This window comes from Pezoporus occidentalis, unplaced genomic scaffold (genome assembly GCF_034315485.1).
Source record: "Pezoporus occidentalis ecotype Australia unplaced genomic scaffold, CSIRO_AGI_Poc_V1 ctg37, whole genome shotgun sequence".
In the NCBI taxonomy this organism is placed as follows: Eukaryota; Metazoa; Chordata; class Aves; order Psittaciformes; family Psittacidae; genus Pezoporus; species Pezoporus occidentalis.
The window spans coordinates 4561274-4584550 of NW_026915691.1; the positions used below are offsets into that span (position 1 = coordinate 4561274).

General features: G+C 40.7%; 1 protein-coding gene across 1 annotated transcript in view; it reads left to right on the plus strand.

Annotated features, from left to right (window-relative positions):
* The window catches only part of MAPK1 (mitogen-activated protein kinase 1), a 39318-nt gene extending 23658 nt beyond the window's left edge, over positions 1 to 15660 (plus strand). Inside the window, exons 5-9 of the mRNA XM_062631449.1 lie at positions 683 to 797; positions 1327 to 1458; positions 3390 to 3499; positions 4236 to 4363; positions 6546 to 15660. Coding sequence (XP_062487433.1) covers positions 683 to 797; positions 1327 to 1458; positions 3390 to 3499; positions 4236 to 4352 — 474 coding nt within the window. The 3' untranslated portion in view covers positions 4353 to 4363; positions 6546 to 15660. The remainder of the gene's footprint in view (positions 1 to 682; positions 798 to 1326; positions 1459 to 3389; positions 3500 to 4235; positions 4364 to 6545) is intronic.
* The last annotated feature ends 7617 nt before the right edge of the window (positions 15661 to 23277 follow it).

Genomic DNA, 23277 nt, shown 5'->3' on the forward strand with positions numbered 1-23277 from the left:
GAACAAGGCAAGATAGTTCCTGGGACCAGGGCTTCTAGAGATGAATGGGCCCCATGTGGGCTTCTGAATAAGAGCCTTCTCCTATGGATGGCGCAGGTTACCTGTACACATTCTCCTTATATCCCACTTACAGTGTTGGCCTCTTCACATCATGTCTACTACTGGCTTATCTGTTGTGTTGCAAATTGACTAACCAATGCTCTGTGGTGCCCTTCTACCCCTTTGCTCAAGGCTTCTTATTTGTGTGGTGTTTGGGTCCTGTTGGGACGAACAGGACCTGCATACGTTTAGCACACTGTAAGGAGCTTTGGAATTCAGAAGAATAGCTTATTTCCAAAATTTGTTAGTTTAAATTTTATTGCCAAAATTTGTTAGTTTAAATTTGCTATAAAATCAGGGAGCCTCAGAATTTGCAGTTGGCAATATGTGTAGCTGAATTTCGAGAATCCTTTTGGAAAAGCACATCTTGCCTCCTTCAGTTCTTGCTACCCCTTCGAAGAACTGTTATGATGTACGGTTCTTAATTATTTCATTCTGTACAGAAAAAACAAAGAGCATTAACAAGCATGACTCAGATAAAAAAAGCTGTATTTGCGTGCACTTCCACAGATTACTGAAGTAACATGTTGCTGCAATTACGCAGAATTCCTTTGACGACAGCGTGTTTTCACTTTACTTGCAGGGTTACACCAAGTCTATTGACATCTGGTCGGTTGGCTGCATTCTGGCAGAGATGCTCTCCAACAGACCCATCTTTCCAGGAAAACACTACCTTGACCAACTCAACCACATCCTTGGTAAGAGTCATGTGTAATGGCATTTCCACATCCATCTGCCTCTCTACCAACAGGGCTGGGCTTGGTTGCTCCTGTCCTGCTCTTGTAGCTCAGTGCAGGGAGCTGTAGGTGCATCACCTGGTCCCTGCAGTGTTTTCTACCACAAATCATTGAACTGGGGTGGCAGATAAAGGCTACTCAGCAATTTATTTACTATATCAGCAGAGATGTTTTTAAAATAGAAAATAAAATTAAGAAGCTCAAATTAGGTCCAGGTCAAAGTGGTTTTTATGTTTCTATAGATATGACACTTAACAAATGTTTTAAACAGATTGCTGATCATTAGAAACTTACGCATTTGTTTATTTACAAGAAATAACTTAAACCTTCTTTATGAAGGTTTCTAAAAGAATTCCAAGCTATTCTGTATTGTTAAAGCATTTAGTCTGAAATCATCTTCTGTGCAGTTTTACCACTGAGTTTAGCAATTGTGATGTAACTGTTTAATGTGCTTTTCATGGAATGCAGCACTGTTTGTATTTATTTTTAGGTATACTTGGATCCCCTTCCCAAGAAGATTTGAATTGTATAATAAATTTAAAGGCCAGAAACTACTTGCTTTCCCTACCACACAAAAATAAGGTACCATGGAACAGGCTGTTTCCAAACGCTGACCCCAAAGGTATTTTATGCTCTATTACATTGTATCAGAACATAATGACAGGGTAGGAGTTTTAAAACCACCCTAAGAATTGATCTGTATTGGAAACAGAATATACAGGCCCCTTAAAATGGCAGTATAAAGTTAATAAAATCATAAACCAGCATGAAACCCTCATACTAGCTTATTTTTATAAAGCAGTTATTAGTAACTCGAAGATTACGTGTTGATCTTTAACTGACAAGTGAAATGTAAATCCTAACTCCTGCTACTGTCTTTGAGAGCGCGATACAGTACTCGGGTACTGAACATGGGCATTGGATTCTGACACAGGCACCAAACAAATCTTGGACTTTGTTTCTAAAATCAGATATGAGAGCACTGCTTATTGCTGGACTTGGTACGGTTTGCACAGACTGCATGTCAGCTCTGGATCAAACGGGATAATATCAGTCTGAGTGTGAAAGGTTAAAATTTAATGGGATTAAAAATTCCGTTATGATAAGTGGAGCAGAAGTTCTAAAAGCAAGGCTGTAGTAAAGGGCAGATATGATTTTGATTGGCCAGATAGCTGTTAACTTGGCTTTTGAATTCAACTTCATACAGTGTAAGGGTGGCTGTATTCACAGGACAGTGCTCTTTCACCTGCTCTGACACAATTCAGAAGTCACTTTTTTTTTGGCTGATAAAATAATTTGCTGTCAGTGAGTACGATCAGGTAGTGAGCTACCATGTGAAAGCTGATTTCTGCAGGTGGAGCTGTGTAGAGCTGGTTATCCCTGAGAGAAACAGCAGTGATTTATTCTGCTTTTGTAATAGTGCTCATCAGTGTGAAAATTTCTGCCATGGGGTTCTGACAGCTCAGACTGTAGCAGTGCTGATAACACTGAGCTGTTGGGGAGCATGCTGTTTGCATGACTTCTGCAGCGCCTTCCCATCTGCATCTTTGGAGTAGCTTTAGAGCAGTTTTTCAAAGGGCTGCTTGGCCGTCACTGCCATGAAAAGCACTGTGCATGATGTGCTGTAGCACAGCTTGAGCATGTGAGGTCCAGTCTTTGAGAACTGCATCACAATATTTCATGTTAGTGGCTGTGCAGGTTTGTAGCTTTTTCAAGCTGCCACTGAACACAGTGGCAAAGTTCAGTCTCCTCTTCAGTGCTTGGTACACATCTCATCCTGGTGTGAAGCTGCAACTGCTTTTCTGCAGTAAAAAGCTTCTATTAAAGTTCTGTTATGTGGTGAGAAGGACTGGAATTTGGGATACTGCAGATATCTTTGGGCTTCTTGCTATAGTAATCATTCTGTTTTCTTTTCTTGGAAGAGGAGAATGTGTTACAGCAGTTACTGCAATTGTTCAGCTATTGTGATTTGTAACATTTGTCCAGAATTTCATCAGGCCTCACTGTCTTACTGGATCTTCAAGTTGTTTGTGAATTTTTTTATGAGATGTCTCAAACAGATTTTGCCTGAATCTCATGAATGTGGATGTATTTGCATCCTGGCTGGAGAGCGTGTCTTGGGCCGTTAGTTGCACTAGGATGGTTACTGTGATAGTCTAGAACTCCTAATGACTTCTGGATGGCATTTCCTTCCGTAAACAGCCAAGTTTTCTTTTCAGAATAAACACATATTCTTGATTACTTACTTATTTCAGAAAAGCTCTGTCTTTATTTGGAGTTTTGGCACAAGGATTTGAGTGAAGCCCAAAGACCAGATTGGGCCAAAGGCAGCTGTAGCCAGGGAATGAGGTGGGCTGGCAGAGGCCTGAGCTGCAGGAAGCAATCTGTTGCTTCTGTTACTGCTCCTACAGCTGGGGAGCTTCAGATGTAAATTGAAATCAGCCCAAAACTTGGGGTAAAGTGTATTTTCTGTGCAATATTGGTGTTTGTAACAATCTTATTATACCTTGGGGTGTGTATTAAACTCTTGCTCACTTTGTTTTTCCCTCTTAGCACTTGATTTGTTGGATAAAATGTTGACCTTTAATCCTCATAAGCGGATTGAAGTGGAACAAGCTTTAGCACATCCATATCTGGAGCAGTATTATGATCCAAGCGATGAGGTAAAGACACTGTTAAAATGTCAATGTTAATTTAATGGTTTAGCAGGTTATTTTCTTCGTTAGTTAGTTTAAGGGCAGTGTTTCTGCTGCTCTAAGGGAGTTGAAGAATTAATTGCATCAATTTACCAAAATTTTATATTTCTTGTTCCAGTACAACATTTTGGAGGCACAACACAATAAATAGAGGCTAATTAAGGTGTCCTCTCCTGAAAATGGAACTCCTCAGCTCACTATGGTCTTACTTAATGTCTGAGATGAAGGGGAATGACTGAGTTCCCCATCAGATTATGCATTTAGAACCCCTGAATGTGAACTCACTGTGGTTTAGAATGCAAATCTGCTGAGATTTCAGGTTACTTTTGGTACAGAAGTAGATGAGGAAAAAGGTGTAGTTTTCCTTAAAGGAGGGATATGTTTGTTCTGAGAAATACAAAAATGTTCCAGCTAATTTTTCTTCAGGTAGATACTAAATTATGGGCCTTTAAGAAATATTTTTAACTTTTGGTTGAAATTTGTGTAGCTACTTACTATGGTTTGATTTAAAATGTGGTAAATTAATATATAAAGCACACAGAGGGCTAACAGCACAAGTTCTGCCTTGAAGACTGCACAGGATTAAGTATTTCTGTGAAGCGCATCTTCAGGTTTTTTTCCCCCTATACAAGGAGTACATGAAATTAAGCAGAACAGTAATATTAATATTAAAAAAGCAATAACATTTCTTTGTATTATTAAGCCTGTAGCTGAAGCACCCTTCAAGTTTGATATGGAGTTGGATGACTTGCCGAAGGAGAAGCTGAAAGAACTGATTTTTGAGGAAACTGCTAGATTCCAGCCAGGATATCGATCTTAAATTGTGCATAGGTAAAGTCCCAGCAGCATGAGAGCACCTGGGCAGGGGGAGAGGTTTTGGATTTTATTGCCTCTAGTGGAGTGTTGAACTTGCCTTTCTTATTGATATGGTAACTGCCTGTTAAAGGAGAACTGTGTGGTTACTCATGTGATCTCAGTCCTAGTCGGTTATTGAAGAAACAGTTTAGTTTTGCCTACCCCATGGAAGGGTCTGTGGGGAATCCAGACAATTAATTGTCAGAGCTGTAACCTAAAATCCAGGCAACCGTTTAAAGAACAGGAATTACATTAAATACTGCTTCTTGGAATGAAACCTATGGTAACACTTTGAAATGCAAATTTTATTCAAAAAACATCTTAAGGGGAAATGTTTTTCGTATGCTGCAGACTGTTTTGGCGTATGACTTCAGATGCTTTAAACAAAAATGGAAATATTCCTTAAATGTAATATACAGAGGAAAAATCCCTTAAATGATTTTAAAGGGAAAAAAATCCCATGAAGCTTCAGTATGATTTAACTTTGGGTTTAAATTCCTCTGACATAGTGTAAGTAAATAAGAGTAGGCATCTAAATATTCAAAAATTGGTTGATTAATCTTTCTTATCTTTTGAAGATTTAAAATTCTGGTTTAAAATGTAATGATATGCACTGCCTGAGGGGTTTTTTATTTTAAATCCATTAACTTAACTGGTCTTCATATAGCTTGAGGCTTGCAAGTCTCAGTAGTTTCATACAAAATTGGTCAAATACTGACCTGAATAATCTTTGTAATACTTGTGAAATCTCTGTGATACCAAAAGTTTAAAGTATTGAAGTTTTCTGACTGAAAAAGAAAAACAAACCAAAGGGAACAGCTGAGCGCATTGTGTTATGCTCAGAAAACACAAGTGATACACAGTACAATTGCTCACCATCCGCTGACCAATACTCAGCTCAACCTGAGCAGCCGTCGGTCCCATCTGGGTGACTCCCCCTTAGTTTATATATTGGGCACGAGGTGCTGTGCTATGGAATACCCCTTTGGCTAGTTCAGGTGAGGAAACTTCAAAATACATTTGTTTTTAGTTAACTAGGGTAACTTCTGTTGCCACTGCTTGAGCATTCAAATGTATACAAGCTCACAAATGAAGGAATCTGAGTCCTTAGAAATACTGTATTTTGCTTATTGAAGCGTGCTGACTAACGTTTGCAACTCTTTTAATAACTGAAAAAAAGGTAGATCTGAGTTTCACACATCTGGCTCTTGCTAGTTGGGTGTTGCCAATAGTAACAGATCTGGACACATTACTGGGAGTGGTGCTTATTTCCCATCAGTGTTTTCTAGAGCTCATTATGTGCAAGAGGCAGGAGCAGTACACACAGAAATTTTTAGGAGTAGGACAAAGCCTGTTACTAATAGGCTGTAGTAACAAGGAAGGTAGAGCAAGTAGCTACCATTGTGGTGAACTGTAGTTTCTGATCTCTCCTGCTTGCCTCTTTGCCCAAACCATACTTACCTAGGCTGTATTAGGGATTAAGGGATAAAAAGATTAGGGATAAAGATACCGATGATCCAGTGGTAACGGAAATTTCTGGTTGGCTAAAAACGTTACCTGTAAATGTTACTACAAAGAGTCCATTTGGCCAACAAGATACTGAAATTTAAATGTTGCACTTAGCTTGGTAACGATGTGCTGGTAGTTTATCCCAGCCATTTGTGGTTAGAATTATGAGCTGCTCTTCATCACAACAGTTTAAACATAAGTAGCTGACATTCCAGTGAGGGCCAGTCCACAGGAGCTGGCTTAAAACAGGCAGTAATGGTCTCTTCCTTTTCTCCTCCCGCCCTGTGCTTTACCAGCTAGCTTGTCTCACTCAAACTTCCCCTTTGATTGTAGTCAGGACCTTGAGAAGCAGTGTGAAAGTATCAGGTGCTTCATACAACCATGTAATGTACTTAATTCATCAGTTAATCACTGTACTTCATTCACTAGTTATGATTAATCTTCCTAGTCTTTTGAAGATTTAAAGTTTTAATTTAAAATATAACATAGTGATATCCCCTGTCTCTGGCTTTTTTTTAACATGTATTGGTGCTGCTGTGTCTGACTCATATCAATCATAGTGTGCATAAAGCGCAGAAATAGGAAAGTATGCTTATTTTAAAAGGCAATGTTAAAACTTCCTGAAATATGTCTCTGCTCTTTTTTGTAGGACAAGGACTTAAAGGACTGGGCATGCTCAAACGTTGCTGTTCCTCTTCCCAGTTCTTTATTGTTGGTCATGTCTTGTGGCCTCTCTCAGCTTATCCACTAACTCCTTTGAGCCATTCAGGAGGGCAGTTCCTGGTAGTTTTGGCTTTTCATGCTTTCAATGAATCTTTTAAGCCTGAAGAATTGTAATTGACACTCCTATGCGTAATGCCCATGTTGACCTGTGGCAGTACTGTACTGTAAGTGCACCTACTGCTGGCCGTATTTTAACTGCTTGCTTTCTGGTTTGAAAGATGCAGTGGTTCCTTTCACTCCCGGATCAATATCCACGAAGATAATTCATTAACCTGTAAGACGTTTACACCATGAACTATGGGTTTATGACTTTACTGAAGTCGCTGGCATTTATTTTGTTTTGTTTTTTTAGAAAAGCTACTATTCAGGGCACTTTAAGTCAGTGACATCCCAGATTTTTTTTGCACTTCCTTTTTAAATAGAAATGGTTACACCCAGCTGGGGTTATACCGTTGTGCTATGGATTGCAGCATAAGTCGTGTTCATGTTAATCTTGCTTATGCACTTTGGGTGTCCTGTGCTGTACATACAGGTATTCTATACAGCGTAAGAGCCACATAGAAGCCCAACTTAATTGAATTCATACCAGAAACATTTTTTTTTTCCATGTATTGATGAAATTTGTACCTTTTTCTCTCTGCCTTTTCTAAAAGAGATCATTTAAAGTTTAACCGTGTTGGAGGCATAGTACTACTTGTGCAAAGAGAATGAGTGGCAGCTCGCCAACTTATAGTTACTCACCGTGTGGTGGAAGATTAACAAAGAACATAATGGCATGATGACCTAATGGTGAATGCTTTTCTCTGTGGAAGGCATCCATGTCTGGTGGCAAGCGAGAAACCAAAATATGATGTTAATAAACTCAGTCTACATCCTGCATACCAATGAAACGCTTCAAGTGAGGATTGATAGTTTTTACATTTGAGTCTAATCACTGACATTCAGAATTCTTGCCGAGAGGAACACTGCATCTTTAAATGAGAAAGTTTGATTTTACTTTTGCTCCTACAGCATGTCAGCATCTCAAGTTCATTTCTTGCAACCTACACTATGGTGATTTGTAATCAAGCCTCCATGAGCTCGTGACATGAAGTACTGTTCTGTTGTCAAGTACTATCAAACTTTTCTGATAATGCTGAGTTAGGACAACCAAACAAAGCTAGCACTAAATCATGTTTAAAATTGTATACCTTTTAATGATCTTTTCAAGTATTTGTTACTGAAATTGTATAATGTGGAGTTTACTAGGTGTTATGTTCCAGTGCAGTGCCTCCTTTTCTTTCCCCACTGCTCTCTGTGGTGAGAAATTTGCCTTGTTTAAAATAATTACTGTGCCCTCGCATGACTGTTAAAGCTTTCTGTGCAAAGATGATTGTCTAAGTGCCACATGCCTATGATTGAGAAAAAAAATAATCTATTGTTACCTCTGAGTTGTGTTCAACTGAAATGCTATTCAACAAATAACTTAGGAAAAATAGTTCTATTTTTAGCTTTTCATATCTCTGCTGTCTTTTTCTCATTTTATTTTGGCAGCAGTGAAGAATGGATTGTATAAAGACTGCTTGCTAATATGAACAAAATGCACTTGTAATTCCTGGAAATAAATTTAAATCTTATATCTTCACATTAACATTAAGAATTAGTTTTTGGTTTCCTCTTGGGTAGTGTGTTTGAATGGAAATCAGGTTCAATTGCTACTGTAGTACATAAGGATGCTGGCTGGTTAGAAACTCCAGGCTTCCTCATACCATTTAGTCTGCTCTTCACAGAAATCTAGAAAGCCATTAACATAGACTTCAATAGATAAGGGTGCTTACAGGATTCCATTTCAGATTTTTCTTTTTCCCTTAGTTTCAGTGTTAGTCTCCCAAAACTAATTTTTAATATGCATGGGTTCATCATTAAAGGGCATTTTCAATTCTGAAGTTCCTGTGGTATATGAATCTCTGTGGCGGGGAACATACTAGGAGCATTGTCAGGACACTGCACAGGTGATGGTTGAATTATGGTGTGAAACCTATGCTAAAACCATTTCTATTGAAATATGCACTTGACTGTTGATACTAAGTGTAGGAATGTCTCTTGACACTTCTACACATCTTTACCAAAATGCTTTTCTCACTCAGTTTTGAGAAGTTGAAATATTTCTAGAATCTCTGCTACTTGTGCGATCATCATTACTGCAGGATTCATTTTTGGCATGGTTGGAAAGATGACTGTTACCGAGATTAGCTTGTAACACCTCAGTTGTAATTTATTAAGGAAGAACTTTGGCAGCTTACTTCACCCTGCTCTTTCCCAATTCTTCTTTTTAATACTTTCTTTCAGTGTGGATTTCTGGGGAGGTGTAGACTTGCCCTTGCGTTCTGTCTCTCCGGGTGAGAAGCCAAGGGTTTGCTTTACTGAACATCTGGTGCTTTTGGGCTTTCTTCCTTCACTATTGTCGCTGAATCCAGTTGGCCTCCATCAGTAACCACATTCATCAGTCTTTTGCAGAATTCAGTGCACATCGTTGGGTTGAATTTGACGTGTCAACAGGAGAAGCATGATTTTTATTATTTTTTGTCAGATTTTGAAAATAGCTTAAAAGAAGGTGCCTATACCAACACTGTGTTAGGTCAGTGATTTCAGCATTGTGCATAGGTATTTTTTTCCTTATGTAGTTTTTATATTTTAGAGCAGAGAACAGCAACTCTTAATCGAAGTAACATGCATATTCCATGGTAAAGATGCTTTGGGAATAAGGAATGTAAACAGTTCACTGTCAAAAACATTCCAACCTTACAGCTGAAGAAAAATATGCAAACAAAATTCTCACGGCTGCTTTGGCAAGTAACTGTCCTGCTCTGCTGTCCTGCCTGTCGCCAGGCTCTTCCTCATCCCTATTACACATCACACCAGTCTGCAGTGTGCAACACACTACATGGGCTGGGCGCTGTGTGAGCTGTCGGGAGCAGCAGTGGTGACAGAGCTCGGCAGTGGCCAAATGAAACCCAAGGAGTTGAGCACGGTTTTCCTTACAGAATGAGAAAAAGAAAAACCTGTCGTTGCTGCCCACTGTAATATGCTACAGTATATTTATACCATGTCGAAGATGTTTGCTGAGCAACTGTACTATAGATTTAAACTTTATTAATATATATTTGCTTATGTTAGTGTAGTTTATATAGTCCTTGGTTATTGATAAATTTATTGTGTTGTTACAGCACCGTGATATGGTATAAATATAGGTCTATACATGCACACCATGTACTCATGAGTTTGGTCCTTTGCATAGTACTTTTATATTTGTACAGCAATGTCTTCAAGCAATCCCAGATTTTAGGGGAAATATTTTTGTAAATGCAGTGCTTTCAACAAAAGAGTCCAAACAATCCTTTTGCTAAGTTTTAAATACATTTGTGGTTCCAAATGGTTTAGTTAACAATTGAAATCAAGACACTAAATTAGTGAAAAGTGCACATTAGTAAAGTGAAGCTTACAGTGGTTTTTGTAGCATGTGCTGTGATCAAACTAGGTGAAGCGTTGGAGGAAACGTTGGACTACCTTTGTAAATCTAGAACAAATTTCTAAAGGTTGCAGCTGGTTTACTTACTATTGTTGCCTTTTCTTGTGTTGTATCAGTGTAGAGCACTCTTAAAATACTCAGAACTGCTTTGTCTTTGCTTTGTACTGTTGGTGCCTTCTTAGTCATGTACCCCACAAGTCCTGCATAGCTGGTTTAGTTAATGGTAAGTTTAAAATAAAAAGCAAAGGAAGATTTTATAAAAAGAAATCATTTTCTGTATGTTCTTATTCATTGTAACAATTAAACGTTTATATTGTGACAGATTTGTGATTTGGTTAATCTGTATAGATCAATTGTAAGTAGCAAAGGTTTATATTTCGTCTTATTCTTTTGATGTTGTAAACGTATGTGACTTTCTTTTTTAAATCAGGTAACTTAATGTTCTGTTTTGTTTTTGGCATCTGAATCTTGTAAAAACAAATGCAAAGAAAATCATTAAATTGTGTCCCTGTATTACCAAATCAGCATAGTGCTGTGCATATATAGAATGACTGGAATTTTGCTTTAAAATGAGCTGCTGTTTTATAAACCACGAATACACTGATGTGTATTTCATTGGCTTATCCAAAACACGACTGTCACTCGAGTGCTGCAGTAGTGAGTATCCTACACTTAATATTTGTAAGTACTCAAGTGTGTTTGTTCCACTGTATGGCTGTACCAGCTTGAGATTAAATTAGGGCAAGCCATCGGAAAAACCACAGGTGAAGTTAGTCTATAGACAGGCAGAAATGCTTCATCTTCAGTGCAAGACAGTTATGAAATAAGGTTTTGAACTGTTGAGCACAGAGTAATCCATGTGGATTCCAGTGTGTCTGATGTCACAGGCTTTTTTGACATTCTTTATGTGGGTATTTATGTAGTTATCACACTGCTCCTGTGAAGTCTTGAACATAATTACTTAAGCAATCCTGAGAGACCAAATGCTTTCATTTTACTACAGAAAGGTTCCTCCCAAGGCCGGGGATTTGAGACCTGTGATTTCTGGGAGCAGTGCGGCTCAGTTTGCATCACTGTAATGGGCTTTTAATGAATTTTTGATTTATTTTTTTAGCATAAAATCAGACTGTGCCAAAGAACTGAGCTCTTCAAAGGTGCAGTTGGATAATGGCAGCTAGAAACTTCTCTAGTTTATACGAAAGCATGGAAAACGTGACCTGAAACGAAAGATTGCTTAGCTGTAACTGGCAGGTCTGCAACAAGTCCGAGAATGGGCTTGTCAGGATTCATCTCCATCCCTTCTTTGGCTTTTACATCAACGAAAGCAATTTTTCCTCAGAAGATTACAGAATTTTGTTTCACCATAGGTAGGTTTATGCGTGTTCTGATGTTTTTGACTGTAGCTGCCTCTCACTTTCTTTGTTCCCCTGGCAGAACGCTGTATTGACAGTAGTGTGTACTTCAGTGAGTTACTCCAACGTGTGACTACAGTGCAGCTTGTCTCAGTGGAGGTTTTGACAAGCTGCTGATTGACATAACGCTTTTGCAGTCCTTACTCTGAAGCAAGGTTAGTTTGAAATGTGCCGGTTTCCTGTATTTCACCAGAGCTGGACCTGATCCTCTCTGTCTGCAGGCTTCCAGCAGCGCAGGCGTGCTCAAGCTGTTGGAGTCAAAACCCATAGAGCTGGTCTGTGTCAGCGAGAGCCCTCAGCATGCTCTGGGAGCTGAGCTGCCTGTGTGGGGCCATGGTGCACCCAAATACTTGTGGTGGCCCATGAGGAACCACTTCTGAGCCTAAGCCCTGCTTGTTGAAAAGGTGCTAGTGTAGGTTTGATGGCATCAAGCTTTGCGGGACTTCCTCTGCAGGTTAAAACGCCAGCCTCTTGTGCACGTTTCATTTTCTGGTATTTTCTATTAAATAGCACTTGGCAATGGGTTAAAAAAACATTCATTTAAAACCCATTTGAGGCGCATAGAAAACTTACAGACTTCATTGCGTTGGTACATGCCATGTTGATGGTATCTGATGTGTCCTTTCACCACGCATGAACCTTTTCAGCTACCTTCAGAACAGTTCTAGAACTCCAGTTCTGAAGGCAGCTTTGGTGAGTGCAAACCCAGATCCTGGTGCTTTGCCAGGCAGTCAGCGTTCACGTCCTCATCAGAAATGTGGCCCCACTCATGGGATGCTCATGTGAAGGCTGATCGGGGAAGGCAGAGGTGAGGGTTGTTCAGTGACGCTGCTCTCCTTGGAAATGACTCTGTTGGCTTTCCTTCAGGTGCTTTCCAGACCTTTGGTTTTTCAGTGTGTCTTGCTAGTGACAATTTACTTTTTGTCTTACTCAAGCTGGATCTAACAAAGTTATGGCTGTTCTAAAAGTCTTTCTTCATTCTTTCTGATGATAAATGACAGGTTATTGATCCCATGAGTTAAACTGATGTAAATCCAGTGAAGAGGTAAGCAGGAAAACTGGAAGTTCTCCTGAGATTCCTACTGTTGGAAGCACAGGGTGTGATCTGGTGACTGGATTTCTGGGAAGACGGTATAAAATTAAACATAAGACCAATGCATTTGGCCAAGATGTGGCATGAGACCCACATCTGTTCCTGGTTGCTGTTGGGAATTTCTGCCTGAAGTCCAACATTGCCTGGTTCAAACTTTTCTCTTTTTGACCCTAAATCTTTAAATACTTTGTGAATACTGAAAGCTTCTTCTTACTTCCCCGAAACTGCCTCTCATCTTCCTCTCCGCACATACATACAGAGCCTGTTTTTCTGAAGGTCTTTCCCTTTCCATCTAATCCGTGTGCTAGAGAAATGTGTGGTCCTTCTAGCTTTTCATTTTACTTGGTACAGAGGTAGCTTATGTTTATACATGGAGACTGAAAAAGGAGCCCTAAAGTATTCTATTTCTGGTTTCCCAGAAGAGAAAGAAATACCTTGACAGCACGTTGTGTTTGCAACGTTTTCTCATCTATAAATAGAGCTTAAAAATACTTCCATTTACCTTGTGAGTCTGTGAGTTTGTGTGGCACTTGACTGCATTAGCTGTCACCTGAAGTCCTGCTGCTCCACATCTCCTTCCACTGCTGCTCCGACTGGGCTGACCTTTGCTCTCCCTGAGTTACTGTCTTGCAGCAGCACTTCCCTTCCTTAGGGCTTTACACTTTCCATGTTGGTATTTTCCTCCAAAGTCCTTTGGCTGCTATGACTGACTCCATGGCTTCACTCTCTTTGTCCTCGCTGTTCTTTATCTCGCATGGCTGTAGATTACAGCCAGCCTCAGAGCTCAACTTCTGCTTGCTTTTTATTCTGTTCTTCTGTAAAACTGAGCCAAGGACACAGCTTGTGCTTCATAAAGCTGGGCCCTGGTTACAGTCGCTGGCTTTGGGGAGGGCGTCTGTGTTGTGCAGTGCAGCCCCTCTCCTGCTGTCAGTCAGTCATTGCTATGCCCAGGATGGCACCAGCTAAGGCAGGGATTTGAATTACACCTTATGGTGTTAATGCTGCCCTTGAATACAAACCCCAGAAATAACAATGGAAAATGTCACCATCTCTTGCCAAGCTTCATCACATCGAAAAACTATTTCAAAATTCAGGCTTTTCTAGGAAAAAAAAACCCACACCAAAACCCAAAGCTGTAAGAGAATGCCATAGACATTCTTTTAATTTGCTATTACTGCAAGACTGGAGATGTACTTTTTAGGGGGTTTTGGTGGTTTGTTTTGGTTATTTTGGGGGTTTTTCTTAGCTCCAAGAGTAAATGGCTTGTTCTGAAGATGTTTTTCTGCCTTAAAACTGCAAATGCAAAAATGCTGAATATTCAGTGTTTTGGCTTGAGACTCGCTGAAGCTGGAAGGTTTTTTTAGTCAAGTCTCTCCTTGTTCACCCTTCATTGCCATAGCTAGTACCTACTGTATTTGACTACGATATCTTTCTGTGTTCCTGGAAGTGTTAAAACTCACAAATACTCTAATATGTACTTAAGACATCATAGACTCAAGAGCTCAAACTTCAGACTTTTTAATGCATTCTGTGGTTTTGAAAAGCATTTTGTTAGTTTTCATACATGTATATACTGTTGCAGGCTTTTTAATGAGGTATGCCACAGATGTGGAGGGAGCACAAGCTTCTGCAGGCCAGCTACATACTCAGTAATGCTTAAATGCCTGTTGTTGATGCCACTATAGCTACGTGTTCTGATTGTGTGTTTGCTCTCACATGCAGCGTAAGTGTAGCACTGCAGACAAAATTGGAGGGATTAAGGAAAAAACTTGTGGTCATTTCTTAAGCATTCTTTTGTGGCTAAACTTAAATTACAGACTTAGTTTTGAGCATATGTTTGGTATTTTGGGAGAGCTGTATTAAGCTGTTTTCACAGCTGACTTGGTGACATTTCTCTTAAATGTAACATGCCGTTGTTCCAGCATGCCAAAGGTCTGCATAATTCATGTGTGCTCAACTTAATCACTGGTTTTCTTCTTGTGACAATAAATGGCATTGTACCAAAAGCAATATATCCTGTGTGTAGTTAGTAGTGGAAATAATTATTACTGTGCGGCTTTTATTTTCATTGTCTTTCCAGCCACTAGCATGGATCATGTGCATTGACAGTTGCTCCAAGCTATTAAAGATGTCTGGGTGGGAAAAGAAAAGGCCCTGAATAAAACTTGTTTGCTTTCTGGAAGCTGCTGCTGTACTTTGAAGCAGAAAAGTATTGCACCTGATGCTGCATTAAGCTTATTTCCTTCTGAGTCTTATCATCAGAATACATCTAGATCTAGAGTGTTTCTCCGGAATTGCTCCTCCACGCTTTTGCTCTTGTGAAAGGCCCAGGCTCAACACCAGCATCGTTAGAGCCAAGGATTATCAGAGAGCGGAAGGGCTCCTTTTTCTCTGCTTGATTTTGGAATTCTGCTAAGCTATGCTCAGCCTTATTAGATCACGGCACTGTAAAAAGACTTATGGAATGCTGCAACTGGTTTTGCTCACCAACTACTTAACTCGAGAGCAGATAAGACCGCGCAGGCAATATGCAATGCATGGGAACTCTCTAGTCTTAAGTTCTGTCCCTCCTGCCCCGCCAGTAGCAATTCTGTGCTACTGGCTCTGCAAGTAAACCAGCCCTGGAGAACTTTCCCTTCAAAGAGGGAAGCTTTGTTTTTCATTTCTGGGTGCTCATAAGGGCAAGATCCTAGGACAGTTGTCTCCCCATCACTTGCATTTGACTGCTAGTGTGTAGATCCATCGTACTAATATGTCACTGTACAAAAACCTTAATGCTGTAGAAATAACAGGGCTGAAGAACTTGCTCTTCTCAACGTGTATATTCCTCCTCGCTTTCAAAGTCTGTAGAAAAATACCTACTTTCAGTTATAACTGACTGGCTTTTCTGCATTCTCTGTGCACATTTTTCTCTGCTGCCTCCTACTCTTCTTAGATGTGACTTATTTTACTGCTAATTGTGTTATAAAAACTGTAGTGTACTACAGATGTCATGTGGTAACTTGTAAATAAAATTACTGTAAACACATGGTCAAGTTATTTGTGGTGCTGCTCTGTAAATGTGGGACATTACCTCAGCTGTAAACCTCAACTGTGCTTTCCTGACGGACCTGCACGCTGTGCTTGGGGATCATAAAGCTGGTGTTGGTGCTTTCACAAGAAACCTTGGTAGTGAGCAGCCTCCACAGCAATCTGGTAACAGGCTCCAGGCAAAGAGAACATTGACAGCAATCATTTCTAGGCAGTAACTTTGCAGTATAATTTGCTGGATGACAGCAAATCAACACTTATGTTAACGGATTGTCAGTGGAGCAATAATACGTTTTAATGTAAATATCTCTTAATTTCTGTAGCAAGCGGAGAGCACAAGGTTATTTACAGTTGGGAGCTGATTAGGAAACTGTTGCTGTGGCAGTGCTTTGTCCTTGGAGCCTATCAGCTCTAGCAAAGCGCTGTCTGTTTCCTATGCAATTGAGAGCGTGGCGGAAAAAGTGCAAGAGGTCTGACCTATGCTGAGAGCACAAAGTGCTGTGTTTTGGTTAAAAGCCCCAGCCGGGCTGCTGTGCTGCCCTCCCTTCGTGGCTGGCATGCTGTCAGCAATGGAGCAACAAAGGCTGCGTGGCTCCAGGGCTGTGCAGGCCAGAGCAAAGGTACGGCAGGCGCTGCTGGGGACGTGTCCATGGACAATGCTCCCTTCCTCATCTAGAAACAGAGGAGGTCTAATTAGCACTCGGATGTTAAGCTCTTCTGAACGATTTGCCTTCGTGTGTGTGTTGTGAAGGGCCTGGCACTGGTCTGTGTAGCAGAAGAGGAAATGTAATGTTTCAGGCTTTTCATGCCTTTTCTTTGTGGGATGAATGTTTTAGTCCTACAGAATACTTTCAGGAAGTAATCAAATGGCTGTATTTTCTGCAGTCCTGCAGAGACAATCAACTTGTCATTGCCAGCTACTTAAGCCTCCGCTCAACCATGTTTTGTGTATACAGGTAAAACCCCTTCTGCTCCATGCCACGGAAGAGCCTGCCCAAGCTGGGGCAGGTGGGATGGGAAGAGGATATTCGAAATATAGGGTCCTTAATGCTGTTCCTCCTGTTGGGATACCTCTATGGAATCCTCCTCTGCAGTTCTCTCTCCTGTCCCTCTGGCTTCATGCCCTGGTTTTTCCTGTTGGTGCAGACCTGCTCTTCAATGCCATGTTTGTGACTGATCAGATTTTTCTCCCTCTCCGCTCTTTCCGTTCATCTGGAAGCAGAGCTCACTCCAACTTTAATTCTGCAATCAGTTTGGTGTTTGGGTTTTGTTTTGGTGAGAGCTGTTGGTGGTCATTACAGGCAAATGACGCTTCCTCATGAGACAGTCATAAAAGCCTCGGCAGGCACCTTTGCGTGTGCTTGCTTTGTTTTGTACAATGGGGTTGACAGCAAGATGAACTGGAGCAGATTTCTGCTTTCCTTGTGTGCTGTGGTGGCAGTCGTCGAGGGCTAATTTGGAAGAAACTGGTTTTAGAAAACTGCTCACGCTTTGCAGACATTTTGGGTATTCAGTTTTAAAAGGAATTGTCCTGATGGTCTGCAGTATGAGTGCAGTTATTAGAAGGGATGGGCTATGGAGCTCCAGTGACAGGCACACAGCGCTTGCATCTCGTTTGGAGGTCTCCTGAAACTGCCCAGGAGGCGAAAAACAAGAAGAAGTTGTAACTCTTTTAAAAGCAACTGGGGAGCCAAACCCTGTTTTGTAGTGCTGTCTAAAAGTGTCAGCTGTGTTCAGAGCTAAAATATTGCCAAACAAATAAGCAAAGAACAAATAATTTGCCCTTTCATGATGCAGACAACCACCACTCTACCTCACTTACTGCCGTATAGGCAGCCTGTTGAAAGTGGCTGTATTAATGTGTATTTTTTGACTACAACTTCCCTGCACACTTTCATTAAGTAGTTATGAAAATTGCTTTCCATTCAAATCAATCTTTTAAAGTTCGGGGGATAAAAATGACCTTTCAGTGTTGCTCCTGACTTTCAGTGACTGGGTATTTCTGCTTCTCAGCTTTCAATGGCTCCTGTCATTCTTCCCTTTAAACCTCCTTCCCTGCAACTGTTCCATAGTCTTTGGGAGCCTGATTCTTTTCAAGGTTTTTAAGTGAATTAAGAGGCAAACACCGCATGGAAACATTTATCTGGAACCAGTTCCATTTAACATGGATCAAACAGGTTCTCAAAGCACGAGCTTGTAGCCTTTTACTGAGGTTATTTACAGCCAGCAAACACTTAGTTCAAAGAATGAGCATACTCCAAACAAATCAACCCTTTCAGAACAAAATGTCATGTCTGTGCTGGCTACTGAATGCTGGCTCTGACAAACCCCCAGGAACAGGTACTCGAAACTAAAACTGTTTCCGAAGCAACGCGCTTGGATGAATGAAATCTGTGCATGCAACAGAGATTGTGCGGTGGTGATCAGAGCCCAGCAGGGTTTGTGGGTGGAGAGGTGGGCAGCAACAGCGAAGCCTGTGGCATTTCTTGTATAAACATCTCTCTCCGCAAATTGCCACACACCTCCTCAAACAACGAGAGCAATTAATTCACTGGGAGAGTGCATTTCAGCCCTTCAAGTCCTTATTGAGGATGTTCAGGTATTGCCTTAGCATTCGCTTGCACTGAGCGTGGATTTGTGACATCTTGTGTCAAATCAGAGAAATCTTGCACGTGTATATTTTGGTTTTACTTGAATGTATGAATGATCCAAACACCCAGCGACAGGTGCTGGATTTTACATGTAAAGACAATCTATGTTCTAGAAATCAAAAGCCATTTTATGTCATTTTAGCCAATAATCTTGTCCACGGGTCAAGATTATTCAGCACCAAGGCTACAGTCTCCAGAGAGGAAAAGAACAGAGAGAAAACTGGCCCTAGAAAAGATGTAATAATGCTTTTTATTCAGCCTCCCACTGGAAACCTTGCCTCCGTAAAAAGCCAAATAAAAGTTGGTAAAGGCAATAGAAAAGCATTAGTAGCTTAAAGCTGTGGGCTTCCAAGCTCTCCTCCCTCTTCCAGCGGCTACTGTTGGAATCAATGTGGTCTGTAGTCGTGCCATCTGCTGGTGGAAAGCTGAAATGAATATCGTTCCTACAGAAACCCTGCTGAACGACAGTTAGACGTGGGCATTAGAAAGCAAAATTTATAATAATAATACCTAGAGTGTTCTGAAAAAAAATCATATAAAGCCTCTAGAATGATGGCTCTGTGGTTTATCGGAGGCTGTACCTCGTGGCAGTGCAGAGCAGGAGCACATCTCAAACTGTTAGGGGATAATTTGTTTTTCCATGGTAGGTTTGGGGTTCTTTTGCAGTTTTGGAGGATGTTTGGTGATGGTTGTTGTGTGTGTATCATTTAAAGCAGGCTGAGTCTCACAGTCACTGCAATGGAACTGGGCAAGGCAGCAGAAATGAGGTTTAAAAGAATAGTTTCTTGCGTGGGGACTGATTCGATCATTCTTCCCTTTTTCCCCCAGCTTCTGGTATGGGTCCAAGCAATTCCAACCATCTATGAATAAAGCACACCACCACCACCTCTATGTTAGGGAATGAGGCGTAGAAGCAAGGTGAAGCATTAGGTACTTTCTTAATTTAAGTATTAATGATGCTTATTATGGTAGTTATGGTTGTCACACTTTGTACAATCTGTTCTTCAGATCTCCGTACCTGTGCACCCCTCTCTGCACATACTGACAGAAATATCAAAAGAGCAATTCAAGATAAAGGACTGAGAGAAAATAGTGCTGTAGCTTGATAACATGAAACATTAACTTTACTGAACTGTTGGTGTGTTACAAAAGCCCCACTTACAGGTGACTCTGTTTCTCTCTTGTAATAATGTCCAAGGGATTGCAGAATCTTGTTCATAGCAGCAGCAAAGTGACTTGCAAGAAGTTTCTGGGGACACTCAGAGGACCTTGCTGGTTCCATAGCTACTCGGAGGGCTTTGCAGTGGTTTTCCATGCACTGCTTCACACCCTGCTCACACGGGTGCTCTGGCTGCTCTATAAATCCTTGAACTGGCAAAGAGCAGATACCATTTTTGTGATTAAATGTGAGTTACGTTGACTTGTGCTTGAGTGCTCCTGTCAGAGCAGCTGCCTGGGTCCTGTCCTGGCCCATGCTGAGGTCTCGGGTGACTTTTCTTTTTCGAGCCTAAAGGGTTGAGATACGTCAGAAGCAAGGCACTGGAATGTGGGTACTTTTTAAGCTCTTGGAAAAGAGGATGGCTAAACAAGGTCTTGACAAGGATTCCAGGGAGTACAAAAGCAAAACCCAGTAAAAGCAAAGGGCAGGCACGGCTTTGACAGTTATTTTGCACAGTGTGCCAGCACTGACGTAATGTTTTTTGAATACACTGATGCAGAAAAAGATGCTGAAGACTAAGCCCCATGGGCAGTGTGGATAAGAGGCAAAACTCAGATACTGACTGAGAGGGCATTGCAGTATTTACATTCAGCCCTGTATTACCAGTCAACCTTTTATCCTGGCATGCTGCAGAATGTGAAGCAGCAGCATTACCTCTGTCTTTATTTTAAGTAATTGTTATTACACACCATGACATATGCCTGGTAACTTTCATGCTCAGTGTTGGATGCTGCTGTCTTGAGCAGATATAAGAGTCTTTTATAGCTTCCTCCTACCCTTGTTCCAGCCATTTAAAACACTAACCACGCTGTGGTTACAACAGCCTGGCCACCCCATTCCTCTCCTGTCCCCTTTCCTGTGCTGCCTCTCTGTTGCACGAGGTACACTGGTGACTGTGCCAGGCTCAGAAAACACTTTGACAAACATTTAAGTATTGGAGCACAACAGAGTATGTATCCAGCAGCTGTACAGCACAGTACAGCACAGTGTGTATGTGCTGTGTGCTTGGTGCCTTCTGACCAAGTGACACATTTATTTAATGCAAATGTATTTTCTTGGTACAAAATCTAGCAAGGAATTCTTCATATAAAACTGCAGTGCAACCATGAGCGAATGTGATTTACGGAACACGTCTGATGTACAGCAGAAAGACTCAGACTTTGATCCTGTTAACTCACTACGTGCCAGCCTTGCAAACCTGCTCTTATTTTCAGCTTTCTGAGCACGTCTGCAGCATCTATAAAATGGAATTCTAGCTATGGAATGTGTTCTAGCTTGACACTGACATTACAAGGTAGGGTTGCTTTGTCACTCGCCTTTGGATATCATGGATGCTCTCTATGACATAGCAAGAGAAACTGTTCTTGCCAGGCACATTTTGCTGGGACCTGCGACTCCTTGGAAATAGGCACTTTCTTTGTTCCCATGTCACATGGATCAGGGAATATGTCTTTCATATTAAGACTACCAAAATACGTGTGCAGCTGGCCTCATCCTGTCACATACCCGGTCACCAACCCTGCACCAGTATCTAGAAACATCATTTGTATTTTCTTGCTCTCTGCAATCTTGCATCTCTGACAGTCTTTTTAGAGAGATGAATGTAATTTGTAATGTGCATGCTAGAAGCTCTATCCAGTAATATACAAGCTGATATGTAAGAGAACAGAAAATTCAGCATACCCTGTCAGCTCACTGTCTTCCTGCTGCCAACACTGAAGGTGCCGCAAGCAAACTACTTACATTTCTTTGCAGTCTGAAGAAAACATATAGTTGTGCTATACTCCAAAATATGAACTTACATAACTGGGATAGGAACAAGGTAGTTGCTGAGCTACATGGTCAGTGAGTCTGGGTATTGGCAGCCTACCATAGTTTCTGTTGTGTGTTTTGTCTTTTCCTATGCTGTGTTCATGGTTTGAGCGGTCAAGCAGTCATAAAATATTTGTTTTAGAAAAGAAAAAAGTGCAGCCAGAATAAACAGCACTGTGCTGATGTGCTTTTGGCAGAAATTCTGTGCAATCCTTGAAGGTAAGTGGCAAGTTTCTTCACTGGCCACACCAAGTTAACAGTGAGCAGCAATATCAGTGCGGGCTGGAGTTAAAAAGCACTGATTGACGCTTGTTCTCACTGCCTGGCTGAGTCTTTTCTAACAGTAACAAGGAGGATGTGATCAAATACTAAGATTGAGAGTGTTACATATGGAAACAGCTATGCTTGCTTGAGCTAATCTTGTCTTTAACCTGTCTCCCTACTTCTCTATTACCAGAACCATTTGACTGATTTGTTGTATTTGTTGTAGAAGTTATAAAGGAAGTTCACCCGCTTTTTTAATCAATATTTATGTAAGGATGATGGTAGGAAGATTAAACCCGTTACAAAAAAAAAAAAAATCAGTGCAGTTCCAGCCACAAGGTGGAGCCAATACAGTACCAGGCGCCTCTTCCCAGCTGAAGAAAATGTTCCACGCTATTTTGTCTCGAAATCCTGCAGCAGCTTTAAGAGGATTGTTAGCCTCTCAGTTACTGAGACAGCATTGGAGAAAACAAAACCCAGAAATATCTAGTAGTTAGGGTACAGAATTCATAGACATGTCATTCCAACCCACAAATGAAACTCTTACAGCTAATCTGATCAAGAAAAATAAGTCAGTGATGCTTCCTTCTTGACTCTAAATAAAACCAGTCTTTAGATTCAGTTGCATTCTCTGGAAGTTTACAGAATTAAATGACTTGAGGAGAAGAAGAAAGAAGGAAAGATTAAGAGGAACTAAAAATTAAAGGGTGGCAAGTAAGGTCCTTGGGTTAATCTCACAGAATCAGGTGTATTTATGTAAGTAATAAAACAGCAGAGGCAGCTCCAGCACCTACCATAGTGAATTTAATACAGTAAAGATCCCAGTAAGGAGAGGAAGACAGGGGTTTCTTTGTACATTCCCCTTCCAGCAATCTTTTTAGAGACTTCTTGGATAAGTTAAACAAAATTAATCAGTTAGGCCTGCCTGCAGCGTCAAGTTATAGTGCACAATCCTGGGTTCCAGCAGCTACAGATCATCTATGTTTTCTACTTGTTATCAGTGTGTTACTTCCCACTCTAAGTTACACTGGACTCCTACTAATTACAATAAATTTTAGTCTTACTAATAAAATGAATTATTTTTGTCCTTCTCCAACAGAAAATTCCCATGACCAACATTACTTTTTACTTTGTATAGTCATCTCGATGCTGTAAAGAAGAGTAAGCTCTTTAATAATACCTGTCTTCATGTAATTCTAGAGAACAGTGTGATGCCTTGAAGTTTTACCCTGCCCTGTAAACAATGGGCTGGCTGCCACAGGAAGTCAGTCCTCCTCATCAAAATAGGTACTGATTTTCTTTTTTCCCTATAGTTTTACTAAGGAAATCTATGTTCTGATTCACCTCTGAGAAAATCCAGGTGACCAGCTACTCATTCTGGAAAAGAGATGCCTCCTGAACATAGCCAAGCTTTTAACTTGGTATGCCTGGACCAATTCAGCTGAAAACACTAACAAGGTGGAAATGTTTCTACAATCAATTAGCTAACTTTTTTTCCTTGCTTTCCCATTATAGTAAGATTCTCAGGAGTAGAAGTCTTCATTAAACTGTCAGTGCATTTATGATCAGGCCAATCACATCCCTGCTTCTTTCCACTTAACAATGGATATGTTTATATAACATATGATCTGCACAATGGCACTACTTGTAGAAAAGACACAAGCAGAAC